General features: G+C 54.5%; 1 protein-coding gene across 3 annotated transcripts; it reads left to right on the top strand.

Annotated features, from left to right (window-relative positions):
* The first annotated feature begins 1,880 nt into the window (after window positions 1-1,880).
* On the top strand, window positions 1,881-11,125 carry AP1M2 (adaptor related protein complex 1 subunit mu 2). Of its 3 annotated transcripts, XM_030300100.1 has the most exons (13): window positions 1,881-2,192; window positions 3,413-3,569; window positions 3,799-3,866; window positions 4,032-4,073; window positions 5,308-5,438; window positions 5,551-5,698; window positions 5,801-5,927; window positions 6,598-6,746; window positions 6,828-6,899; window positions 8,712-8,870; window positions 9,669-9,794; window positions 10,216-10,291; window positions 10,717-11,125. In XM_030300100.1, exons 1-13 carry the CDS (start codon window positions 1,887-1,889, stop codon window positions 10,737-10,739), a joined length of 1,584 nt encoding a protein of 527 aa, XP_030155960.1. In that variant the 5' UTR covers window positions 1,881-1,886; the 3' UTR covers window positions 10,740-11,125. The 3 variants fall into 3 exon arrangements, with proteins under 3 accessions (XP_030155960.1, XP_030155970.1, XP_030155978.1); XM_030300110.1 differs by lacking the exon at window positions 4,032-4,073 and having other exon boundaries at window positions 2,017-2,192; XM_030300118.1 differs by lacking the exon at window positions 4,032-4,073 and having other exon boundaries at window positions 2,020-2,192; window positions 6,604-6,746.
* The last annotated feature ends 1,643 nt before the right edge of the window (window positions 11,126-12,768 follow it).

Genomic DNA, 12,768 nt, shown 5'->3' with positions numbered 1-12,768 from the left:
TACTGGCCTTCAGGGCTCCTGTCATGATCAGAGATCGTCTTATGTTATGTGCCTCTCACCCTCCCTTCAAGAGAGCAGCGGAGTGGCTTTGTCCATTTGCCACCGATAGTGCCACAGAGGGTACCCAATAAATATTTACTCACTCCGCGAATCATCATCAACAGCATCAGCATCATCACCATAACGAAAGCGACTTCTGTATGTTCAGTCCAGCACCCAGTAGGTGCTCAATAAATGTTCGTTGAGTGAATAATTTTCTAATATAATCACAATAATACTGATCATTTACCTTGTCTACGTTATTTTTTCTAAAAAACGTTTATTTATATATTTTGAGCGATGGAGAGAGTGGGGGAGGGACAGAAAGAGAGAGAGAGGGAGAGAGTGAATCCCAAGCAGGCTGCACTCTGTTAGTGCAGATCCTAATGCAGGGCTTGAACTCATGAACTGTGAGATCATGACTTGGGCAGAAATCAAAAGTCGGATGCTGAACCGACTGAGCCACCCAGGCACCCCTATCTTTTCAACATTCTATCAACATCTTTCTAAAAAAATTAAAAAAAATTTTTTTTAATGTTTATTTATTATTGAGAGACAGAGAGAGACAGAGCATGAGCATGGGACGGGCAGAGAGAGGGGGAGACATAGGATCCAAAGCAGGGTCCAGGCTCTGTGCACAGAGCCTGATGTGGGATTCAAACCCAGAAACCACGAGATCATGACCTGAGCCAAAATCAGATGCCCAACCAACTGAGCCACCCAGGTGCCCCTCTAAAAAACTTTTTCAGTTTATTTATTGAGAGGGAGACAGAGAGAGAGATTGAGAATGGGGTAGGGGCAGAGAGAGAAAGAGAGAGAGAGAATCCCAAGCAGGCTCTGCACTGTCAATGCAGAGCCTTACTCAGGGCTCAAACCCATGAACAGCGAGATAACGACCTGAGCCAAAGTCAAGAGTCAGACGCTTAACCAGCTAAGCCACCCAGGCACCCCTCTATCAACATCTTCGTGTCACACAGTAGGAGCTTATAAATATTTTTGGTATCAGTAAGACTAACTTTAATAATAATAATAAAGGCAGCTACATGTCTTCTGCTCACAGTGCTACCCACAGTTCCTCAGTGAAGGAATTTACTAGTCGGTAAATATTTGAGTGAAAGAATAAATTAAGTAGTCGATAGTTATTGTAGGAATGAATGAATGATCTGGACAAATAATATTGAGTACCCAGTATGGGGCACTGGGGACACAGAGATGAACAGGACAAAATCTCTGCCCTAATGGGGCTGATATGCATGGGGGTGATAACAAGATGGAGGAGAAACAAGATGAATGAATGAATGAATGGGTGGATGGGTGGGTGGATGGATAGATGGGTGGGCGGGTGAATGGGTGGATGAGTAGGTGGGTAGATGGATGGGTGGATGAGGATGAATGTGTGGGTTGAGTGAAGGGATGTGTGAGTAGGTGGATGGATGGAGATGGATGGATGGGTGAATGGGTGGGGGGGGTGGACGGATGGGTGGGTGGGTGAATGTGTGGGTGAGTGGAGGGATGGGTGAGTAGGTGGATGGATGGGTGGGTGGGTGGGATTGGTGAATAGATGGATAGGTGGGTGGATGGATGGGCGGATGGTGGGTGGGGGGTGGGTGGATGGGTGGGTTGAGTGGAGGGATGGATGGGTGGGTGGGTGGATGGGTGGGTGGGTGGATGGATGGAGGTGAATGGGTGGATGGATGGGTGGGTTGAGTGGAGGGATGTGTGAGTAGGTGGATGGACGCATGGGTGGGTGGGTGGATGGACGGATGGGTGGATGAATGAGTAGGGGGGTAGATGGACAGGTGAGTGGGCGGATGGCTGGCCGGCTTGCTGGCTGGGTGGACGAATGGATGGATGGTTGGTCTGGAGACTCCTCCCATCAGCACTCCTGGGTGCAGAGGGAAAGTGAGGCGGGGCAGCGCTCCCCTCCAAAGCTCCGCCCTGCAGCAGTCTTCGCGTCGGCCAACCGCGCCGCTCACCTGGAGGCCTCCCCTTTAAGACGCACTCACCTGGGCTCTCACCTGCGCGCCGGCGCTTCCGCAGGAAGAAGGAAGCGGCGCCGCCGTCGCCTCCCGGCGCTCCCTCCCCGCCTCCCAGGTCCGCCGGCCGCCACAATGTCCGCCTCGGCTGTCTTCATCCTCGACGTCAAGGGCAAGGTAAGGCCGGGAGCTGGGGATACGGGGGAAGGACAGGTGAGGCTGCGCTCCCCTGGAGCCAGGGGCGGCCCCTCCGCGCAGGCCGGGAGGCTCCAGAAAGCTCCGGGAGAGCGGGTACACCCCTCCCCCAATCCCTGGAAGTCGCGGGTCGAATCCCACCTCCACTGTTTCCCAACCAGGTGCCGGGGCTAGGGGCTTTGCCTCTCCGAGCCTCAGTCTCCCTACCCGTAAAAATGGGAATAACAGGTCCCCACCCAATAGGAATTAATATAACCCGATGAATGTAAACTACTTAGCACAGTAGCCCTGCTCCAAACATTAGGCGTTCAGTCGATTGAAGTTATTTCTGTCGCCTTCATCATCCACGTTATTAATATTTGGGGAAGATGGCAGGGGCAGGAGGCCCTCATTCCCTTTTGGGGCTCTCCCTTTCTGGAGCCCCCTCTCATTCGTCTTGTCATTTAATATCAACAAAAACGGTGGTGGTGAAGCCTAGGGTGTTTGAGGACCAGCCCTGTGCCATCCTGGTTCTAAACACTGGACTAAACCACCTTAGGAAGTAGGTACTATTATTATTGACTGCTTATTTCCTGCCAGACAGAGGTATATGAGCTAACGGGAGCTATATAATCTATCTTTCTTCCTATAAGCTTTCTTTTTTCCTTCCTTCCTGCCTTCCCGCCTTCCCTTCCTTCCTTCCTTCCTTCCTTCCTTCCTTCCTTCCTTCCTTCCTTCCTTCCTTCCTTCCTTCCCGCCTTCCCTCCCTTCCCTTCCTCCTTCCCCCTTCCCTCCTGTCATCCCTACCTCACCAATTTGGTGCCTCTGAAGCCCTGGGCAGGAGCGGGAATTCTGGATCCAGGGTGCCTTGGTTCAATTCCCAGTCTCCCCAGCTGTTACACACCTGGTTCACACCTCAGTTTCCCCATCCTTCAAATGGAGAGGGTGATGGCACACCCCCCGCAGATTGTAGTGAGAACAAAATCAGTTAGCAAACATCCAGTCTTTAGTAGGACACGGCCTGGTCCTCCTGGAGGACTCCAGACATGTTTGCTGTTGTTATCGTGCACCCATTTTACAGAAGAGGAAACTGAGGCACAGAGTAGCAGAGTCTTGCCCCTGCCCTTCACTCAGGAGTTAGGGTCAGAACCAGGCACTCTGATGCCCCCGGATGAAGGGTCCCAGATCCCAGCAGTGACCGGGCCTTCTCTGCTCACGCTTAGCCCCTGATCAGCCGCAACTACAAGGGCGATGTGGCCATGAGTGAGATTGAGAACTTCATGCCTCTGCTCATGCAGCGGGAGGAGGAGGGCGCCTTGGCCCCACTGCTGAGCCATGGCCGGGTCCACTTTTTGTGGATCAAACACAGCAACCTCTATTGTATCCAGACTCTGGCTGGGTCCCTGGAGGCCTGGGGTGTTGGCAGCTCAGGTCCAGAGAGGGTGAACTGAGGACAGAAGTTGCACAGCACATCAGTGGTTCAGGTTGGGGGCAGGGGGTGGGTGGACAGAGGTGAGATGAGGGTGGGAGGACAGGGTGAGGTTTTAGGGTCCGTGCTCCATTTGAGACCTCCAAAATGGCACCTTTTCCTTAACCTTGCTGCCCATAGTGGTAGCCACCACGCTGAAGAACGCCAACGCCTCCCTCGTGTACTCCTTCCTCTACAAGACGGTGGAGGTAAGTTCTGGCTTCCCATTGGCCGGCTGGTCTGTCTGTCTACCTGTCTCGCCCTTGTCTTTCAGGATCCATCTTTCCTAGGAAGTTTTCCCTGACCTCGACCCATGGAAGCCCCATCTATCTCTGTGTTCTCATTAGCTGCTGTGGGATCATCTCTCCCTATAGGGCGAGGACCAAAGAGGTCCCAAGAGGGTATACTACTCAAATGTGAGCCAGAGAAAACCGGGTTCCAATCCCAGTGCCCCCTTTTCCTAAAAAAAAAGTTTTGTTAATGTTTATTCATTTTTGAGAGAGACAGAGATAGAGCATGAATGGGGGAGGGGCAGAGGGAGGGAGACACCGAATCTGAAGCAGGCTCCAGGCTCTGAGCTGTCAGCACAGACCCAGATGTGGGGCTTGAACCCATGAGCTGGGAGATCACGACCTGAGCCGAAGTTGGAAGCTCAACCAACTGAGCCACCCAGGCACCCCTATGCCATTTTCAATGACTGAGAAGGTGCTTGGTAAATACTTTCCAACCAACAAGAAATATGTATTGACTTGCCTCCTGCCAGGCAGAGAGGGGAGCAGCTCTGCATAAGAGAGGCACAGTCCCTGCCTGTCCTGAGGAGTTAAAGGACATGAAGGTGATTCAACAGGGCATTAGAAGAACCAGTGACGAGGGTGCTAGACTCACCTTGATACTCAAGGGGGCAGGAGGGATGGTGGTGGCTTCACTGAGGAGGTGATATTGGAGCTGAGGCCTGAATGGCAAGAATGTCCCGGGGAAGAGGGGACAGCATATGCGAAGGCTCTGAGGTGAGAACAGAAAGAAGGCCAATGGGGCTGGAACAGAGTGAGACACGGAGGGTTTTTCAAATGTCAGATGACTGACAGGCTCTCTGCTGAGGTCACGCCTCCTAATCCCCAGAGGCTCTGGACTTGGGGTCCCCAAACCCCTAAAGCCCTGTGGATAGAATTCAGGGAATCCACGAGCTTAGCTGTATTTCTATATAATGGGTTTCCCTTGTCATCTTGTATATTTTATGTATTGGAAACCTTATTCCATAAACAGCACCAGATACACAACATTTCATGGTACACACACACACACACACACACACACACACGCACACTAGTTCTGAGCCCTTCCAATCCCTCCTCCAGGAAGGCTTCCTGGACCTCCATGCCTCAGGGTTCCCACTTTGTGGTTTCCTCATTTTTTGCACTCAGCACGTTGTATCGTGTTGGTTCTGTTACCAGTCCATTTCCCTCGCTAGACTGTTCCACGAAGGCACGGACATTGTTGACTCCGTTCACCATTAATGTTCCAGCACTGATATATGGTAGACACCCAACAGCTGCTTGTTGAATTGATGGCTGGATGAGTGGGGCCGCAGCCCACGGCCCCAGCTACACCACAGCCACGCCTCTGTTGGTGTCTGTTTCCCCACACCCCCAGGTATTCTCTGAATACTTCAAGGAGCTGGAGGAGGAGAGCATCCGAGACAACTTCGTCATCGTCTATGAGCTGCTGGACGAGCTCATGGACTTCGGCTTCCCACAGACCACTGACAGCAAGATCCTGCAGGAGTGAGTGGGCCACGGGGGCGGCCACGGAGTGAACCACTAATGGAAGGAAGTCGGGGAGGGTCAGGGAAGTGTCCCTGGGTCCAGCTGCTTGTCGCCCCTGCCTTCCTGACAGGTACATCACACAGCAGGGCAACAAGCTGGAGACCGGCAAATCTCGAGTGCCACCCACTGTCACCAATGCTGTGTCCTGGCGCTCTGAGGGCATCAAGTACAAGAAGAACGAGGTGTTCATTGATGTCATAGAGTCTGTCAACCTGCTGGTGAGCCCCCCACACCTCTACCCCTCTCCTTCCATGGCCTGGGGGCAGGAGAGGAGGCTCTATGCCCGTTGACACCCCGTCCTGTGTCATGTGCACCCCCAGGTCAATGCCAACGGCAGCGTCCTGCTGAGCGAGATCGTGGGCACCATCAAGCTCAAGGTGTTTCTGTCGGGAATGCCAGAGCTGCGGCTTGGCCTCAACGACCGTGTGCTCTTTGAGCTCACTGGCCGTAAGCATCTGGAGGGGGGCGCGCGAGGGAGCTGACCCTACCCCATCTGGGGACCCAGAGAATCGCAACCGGCCCTGAAATAAGCACTCGCGTGCCCTCTGCTGGTCACAGCCGGTGCTGCGGCTGCTGGTTCACTGGTGCCAAAAGTGGATACTGCCTGGCACAAATACAATGGAGAAAAAGACCAATCCCTGCCCTTGGCGCTGACATTTCGGTGGGAGTAGGAGACAGAAGAACATCATATTGAAAAAGCTGATAGCAGGGCGCCTGGGTGACTCAGTTGGTTGAGTGTCTGACTCTTGGTTTTGGCTCAGGTCATGATCTCACGGTACGTGAGTTCAAGCCCCGCATCGGGCTCCACGTTGACAGTGTTTAGCCTGCTGGGGATTCTCTCTCCCTCTCTCTGCCCCTCCCCTGCTCACTCTCTCTCTCTCAAAATAAACTTAAATTAAAAGCAAAAAGAAAACCTGACAGCAAGAGCCAGATTCCCTGGGTTCAGATCCTAGCTCTGCCCCTGGCCAGCTCGGTGACCCTGGGCAAATTCCTTGTCCTCTCTGGGCCTCAGTTTCCTTATCTCTAAAACAGAAGTAATGATAAGTGGTAGGCAGGGAAGATAGGGCTAGAGACCCTGTCCCAGACCCCCAGGGTCACCTGCCTGCTTGGCTCCGAGTTTCAGGAAGCAAGAACAAGTCTGTGGAACTGGAAGACGTCAAATTCCACCAGTGTGTGCGGCTGTCTCGCTTTGACAATGACCGCACTATCTCCTTCATCCCACCCGACGGCGACTTTGAGCTCATGTCCTACCGCCTCAGCACCCAGGTGAGGCAGGGGAGAGGCCCCCTGGAGGGGGTGAGAGGTGACCCCAGAACCTCCAACAGCCCCCTCTTCTGCCGCCTGTAGGTCAAGCCGTTGATCTGGATTGAGTCCGTCATTGAGAAGTTCTCCCACAGCCGTGTGGAGATCATGGTCAAGGTAGGCCCAGGGGAACAATTACTTACTTACGGTGTTTGATCTGCCCCTCCCCACAATCTCCACCCTAACCTTCTCTCTCACCCTCCCTGGCTCCTCACTCCCCTCCGGCCACGCGGGTCTCCCGGCTGGTTCTCAGACATGTCAGGCACAGTTCCCTGTGGGGGTTTTGCACTGGCTGTTCCTCCTACTTGGGCTGCTGTTCCAGCAGCCGGGCCCACGGTTTCGGCTCCCCACCCTCTCACCTCCTCTGGCCTCTGCTCTACTGACCTGCGTCAGTACTGCATCTCCTCCTGTGTGGATTTCTTTTCCCCAGTAAGAACATAGTAAGTTCCCAGTAACGTCTAAATGACGCACAAATCTCAACTATTCACATTGTGGTTTTAACTGAGCCTCTACTTTGTAAGGGAACTAAGGGACAAGGGGGAAGAAATAAAAGATATGCTGCCCTCAGGGAGCTTGCTACCTGGGGGACACAGACAAACCATCAGCAAATACTGTCAGAATTGATCCCTCATCTGCCCACTTTGCACTCCCTCCACCACATCTACCCTGGTCTCCCAGCTCCTGCCCTCGCCCCCCTCACTGTTCCTTTAAAGGACACCCGTGAGCACTTGAGTCTGGCTGTGTGTCTCTCTTCTGCCCAGAACCTTCCATGGCTCCCACTTCACTGAGAGGAAAAGCCAAAGTCCTGGCAGCCCACTAGACCCTACGGCCATCTGCTGTCACCTTTGTGTCCTTCCACGGTCTCCCTCTCTCACTCCATTCCAGCTATATCGGCTTCCTCTTTGTTCACACCAAGCAAGGTCCTACCTCAGGGCCTTTACACTGGTTGTTCCCTTTCCTTGGATCACAGCCCCTCCCCGCCCCAGATGTCCACGTGGCTCCTTCCCTGATCTCCCTCAATTTTTTGCTAAATGTCACCTCTTCCGAGGCCTTTCCTGATTTCCTTATTTAAAATTTCAACTCCTTGGGACACCTGGCTGCCTCAGTTGGTGGAGAATATGACTCTCGATCTCAGGGTTGTGGGTTCATCTTTGGGGCACCTGGGTGGCTCAGTTAAGTGTCCGATTCTTGATGTCGGCTCAGGTCATGACCTCACAGTTCGTGAGATGGGGCCCCGCGTCAGGCTCTGTGCTGACAGTGCTGAGCCTGCTTGGGGTTCTCTCTCTCTGCCTCTCTCTCTGCCCCTCCTCAGCTTGCGGGTGAGCTCCCAGGTGTCCATGCACACAGATGCTCTGTCTCTCTCAAATAAATTAAAAAAAAAATATTTTAAAAATAAAAATAAATAGGAGCGCCTGGGTGGCTCAGTCGGTTAAGTGTCTGACTTCGGCTCAGGTCATGATCTCGCGGTTCGTGAGTTCGAGCCCCGCGTCGGGCTCTGTGCTGACGGCTCAGAGCCTGGAGCCTGCTTCGGATTCTGTGTCTCCCTCTTTCTCTCTCAAAAATAAATAAACATTAAACAATTAAAAAAAAAATAAATGCTAGCTATCAAATGAAAACTCCTGTGTGATGGGCTAAGGGGCATCATTTTAGACCAGCGAAAGGTCTGAATGGAAGGCACCAAGAACGGGGCTTCTGGAGTCTCGTGTGGGTGTGAATCCCGGCTCTGCCACTTGTTGGCTGTGTGTCTGCGAGCAACTGCCGCAGCTTCCCCGCGTCTCCGTTTCCTCGCCTGTGAAATGGGCAGGATGGTCGTTCGTACCCACCTCGGGGTTGGGGAGGCTCTCTGTGAGGTACTGTGGGGAAAGGGCTTGCTGAACATTGGCAGAATGCAGGAGTGAGTTCTTCACGCCCCGCCCTCTCCCCTGACAGGCCAAGGGGCAGTTTAAGAAGCAGTCGGTGGCCAACGGCGTGGAGATATCCGTGCCCGTGCCCAGTGATGCCGACTCCCCGCGCTTCAAGACCAGTGTAGGCAGTGCCAAGTACGTGCCCGAAAAGAATGTCGTTATTTGGAGTATTAAGTCCTTCCCGGTGAGTACTGGGTACTGAGTACGGGGTGGGGCCTGAGGCGCCTGCCCCTGCTGCTCGCGAGAGGCGGAGAATAAACTGGAGACCCATGTATGCATGCACATGGTTATCCTTTAGGGGTAATAAAGCCGGAAACCAGGCCAGCAGGTCCCTGCCTCCCAGGTCTTCAGGACACCAGCCCTGGGTTCAAGTTCTCCACCCTTGCCTCCCTGAGCTAGACAGTCTTTGGAAACCCACTTCCCTCCACGGAACCTCTGTTTGCTCATCTGTGAAATAGACAGGATCACGATACCCCATCCTGGGGCTGCCGGAGGATTCGATCAGTCCCTGGGGATCTGGTGGGCGGGGGTGGGGGGGGTGGCGAGGGCTCATCAGGGGACTGGAAAATGGGAGATGGTCATGAGAAGCACTCTGACCAGGCTGTGTCATTAGAAACTTCAGCTGTGAGGGGCACCTGGCTGGCTAAGTCGGTTAAGCGTCCAACTCTTGATTTCAGCTCAGGGCATGATCTCACAGTCTGTGGGTTCAAGCTCTGAGCTGACCTTGGAGCCTGGTTGGGATTCTCTGTCTCTCCCTGACCCTCCCCTGTTCGTGTGTGCTCTCTCTCTCCTCCCCCCCCCCGCCAAAATAAATACACATTAAAAAAACGAACAAAAACCTTCAGCTGTGAATCTTGGCCAGGAGCTTTTACTGTCTTGTCAGAAAGGGACCGAGAGCAGAGCCTGCTTGGGGGCCACTGTGAGGATAGTGTGGGGCGTGTAGAGGCCTCTTGGTGTATCTGACGCCCCCATGTGCCCTCAGGGGGGCAAGGAGTACCTGATGCGCGCCCACTTTGGCCTCCCCAGCGTGGAGAAGGAGGAGGTGGAGGGCCGGCCCCCTATTGGGGTCAAGTTTGAGATCCCCTACTTCACTGTCTCCGGGATCCAGGTGAGTGCAGTGGGCTCCCCATTCTCCTACCCCTTGGCTCCTTCCCTAGCCGGTATCACCTCACCTCCGCAGCCGGTCTGTGCCATCTTGTTCCCCACTAGTATGTTCACTGTGTCTTCACCCACCCGCAAACCATACACCGTTCCCTTGGCCTCTGTCATCTTGTCCCCCCAAAACCACATCGTGTCTGTTCCCTTACACCGTGCTCTTTCTCACTCTCCTGTGCCGCCTCCCCCTTCCCCTACTCCCACTGCACGTGCCAAACTTTTGACGCAAGCCATGTCCCCTCATTACTCCCCAACCGTGCCAGCATAATCCCCCGAGTTGTGTTCCACACGGTACCCTCGCCGTTCCACACGGTACCCTCGCCACAGCCAGCCTGTCCCCATCACCTGGGCCACCTCTTTCTCTTCCGTTTCAGGTCCGATACATGAAGATCATTGAGAAAAGCGGTTACCAGGCCCTGCCATGGGTTCGCTACATCACCCAGAGTGGCGGTAAGGCAGCCGGGCTCCCTGGGACGCTGGGGTCAAGGAGATCAAAAGGATGGTCTCGGGGCTTTGACCACGCTCTGGCTTGGAGGGCACCAAAATTCAACAGACCTGGCCCCAGGCCTATCCTGTCTTTATCCCTGTGCCACCCTGGGCCTCAGTTTGGCCCATCTTTAAAATGGGGGCAGCTGCAGTTCTAGGGTACTGATCAGGTTTGGGCAAGGGAGTGAACGCATAGTACCCCCATCTGCACCTGGAAACAAGCTTGTTGCTATGGTTACTATCCCTGTGTTACAACCCCATTCTTGTCCTTGTTACATATCCATGGGTTGATCATGAGCACTGGGGTGGGGGATAGGTTGTGGGGAGGGCTTTCTGTCTGTTTCCTTTCCCCAATTCTGAGATGGTCTCTGCTCATTGTTTCCCTGCAGATTATCAACTTCGTACCAGCTAGGAGAGAGAAGAGGTGGGGCCTAGACATGGGGCCTTCCCTCTCCCCAGGCTGGGACTGTAGACTTCCTGGGAGGAAGATGGGGGATGTGTGTGAGGGAAGGCCCCTGACTTAGCCGTTTCTTGCTCCCAGCACCCGGCATCCTCCCTGCCTTTCTCTCTACCCACAGGCTAGGAGGAACAGTCTCCCCACCTCCCTCTGCCTCCGGGCTCCCCACTCCTCCAATTTTATATGAAGAATAGAGGAGGGTCTTGAAGCCCCCCTCATGAGTGCCTTCTTGCAGTGACCTGCCTTAGGGGTGTCGGGGCCCCTCCTTCACAGCTGCTGAGCCCAGAGGCCACCCTGGCCCACCCTGAGTTTTAGGATGGTATTAAAAAGAATGAATCTGGCTGCTGTGTATATTACTGACTGGGGACTGGGAATGCCAGGGACACCCCCCCCCCCCGCCCCAAAGTGCCGGGATGGGGATGGGCAACACACATCCACTCCCTAGCCCCCGTCGTGGCATCTGCCCAACTCTCTCCTTGGGCCCAGGCTCCAACCCGGCTCCCACACCACCGTCAGTTCCTCTTGCGGCCGCCAGAGGGCGCCTGTTAACTTCTAAGTCAGCTCGTGGGTCTCAGAACCTTCCCACAAGCTTCCTGTGTTAAAAGTAAAAGTCAAGCGCTCGCCGCAGGACCCAAGCCTGATCTGCGCTACCCCTCCTCCTCACTTAGCTGCCTTCACCTTCTCCCACTCTCCTCCTCTAGACCTCACGCTTCCTGTGCACAAGTGCGCTCCCACCTGGGCCTTTGTGGCTCTAATGCCCTTCACCTGGCATGCTTTTCCCCAGATAGTCACGTGGCTCCTTGTCGCACACGTCACCTCACGGAGGCCCTCCCTGACCTCTCTATTTCAACGGCTTTCTTTTCCCAAGAGACTATAACTTACCCGTTTTATCACCTCCACAGAGTTTACCATTCTGAAAAGATTTAATTCCTGTCTTCTCCCAGCCTAAATGGTGGGGGTCCCGCAGCAGGAACCACCTGGCTGGCCCGCTCTCCAGTTGGGCGCCTAGTACACAGAGGGTGCTCGGTAAATGTTTCAACGCAAGGATTTGCAAGAGTCGCCCCCGACCTCAGCTCTCTCGCCTCCCTGGCTCGTCCACGTGGCGGCCGCGGCTGCAGCGTGAACTTGCCGTCGCCCCGGCCCTTGCTGTGCCGGGTTTGGCTCACTCTGAGTCAGAACGTGAGTCCTTCTCACCCACCCCATTTCCCCGTTTTATTTTCTTGGAGGTGCTTAACGCTCTTTAAAATTATGTAGTTGCGGGGCGCCTGGGTGGCGCAGTCGGTTAAGCGTCCGACTTCAGCCAGGTCACGATCTCGCACTCCGTGAGTTCGAGCCCCGCGTCAGGCTCTGGGCTGATGGCTCGGAGCCTGTTTCTGATTCTGTGTCTCCCTCTCTCTCTCTCTGCCCCTCCCCCGTTCATGCTCTGTCTCTCTCTGTCCCAAAAATAAATAAACGTTGAAAAAAAAATTAAAAAAAAAAAAATTATGTAGTTGCCAGAATGTACGCTCCCCAGCGCCGAAAACGGTACCGGCACACACTGGTGAGTGAATGAAATAAAACACTCTGAACATAGTAAGGGCTAATAAATGCTTATCGCGTGACTGAACGGTGGAACCCCGAACTGGGCTGCCCCAGCCTTGCCTCCCTTCCTCCCAGAGGTGCCGAGTCCCGAAGCAACCCGCGCTACCCTGCCCCTGACCTTTCTCCCGCGGGTCAGTTAAACCGGCTTGTCTTTCCCGCCCGCCTGGCGAGTTTGAAAACCGAAAACCCCGCCATTGCCGGCGGTCCACCGGTCGCCGAGGCTCAGCCAATCAGGATAGGCACCGCCCAGGCCGGAGCGTAAATCTCCCCCCGGCGACGCGTTGCCATTGGTTGCCCTGGCCGCATGGGCGGGGCGCTGCCGGGTCGCGCGCCGGGCAACGCGGCTGGGCTACAGTGTAGCGAGTTCGTAAGAAAACAAATCCGCAGCGTTCGGGGCGGGGCC

The sequence above is a fragment of the Lynx canadensis genome, chromosome A2 (assembly GCF_007474595.2).
Source record: "Lynx canadensis isolate LIC74 chromosome A2, mLynCan4.pri.v2, whole genome shotgun sequence".
Classification (NCBI taxonomy): Eukaryota; Metazoa; Chordata; class Mammalia; order Carnivora; family Felidae; genus Lynx; species Lynx canadensis.
This window is presented reverse-complemented; position numbering and strand designations above follow the sequence as displayed.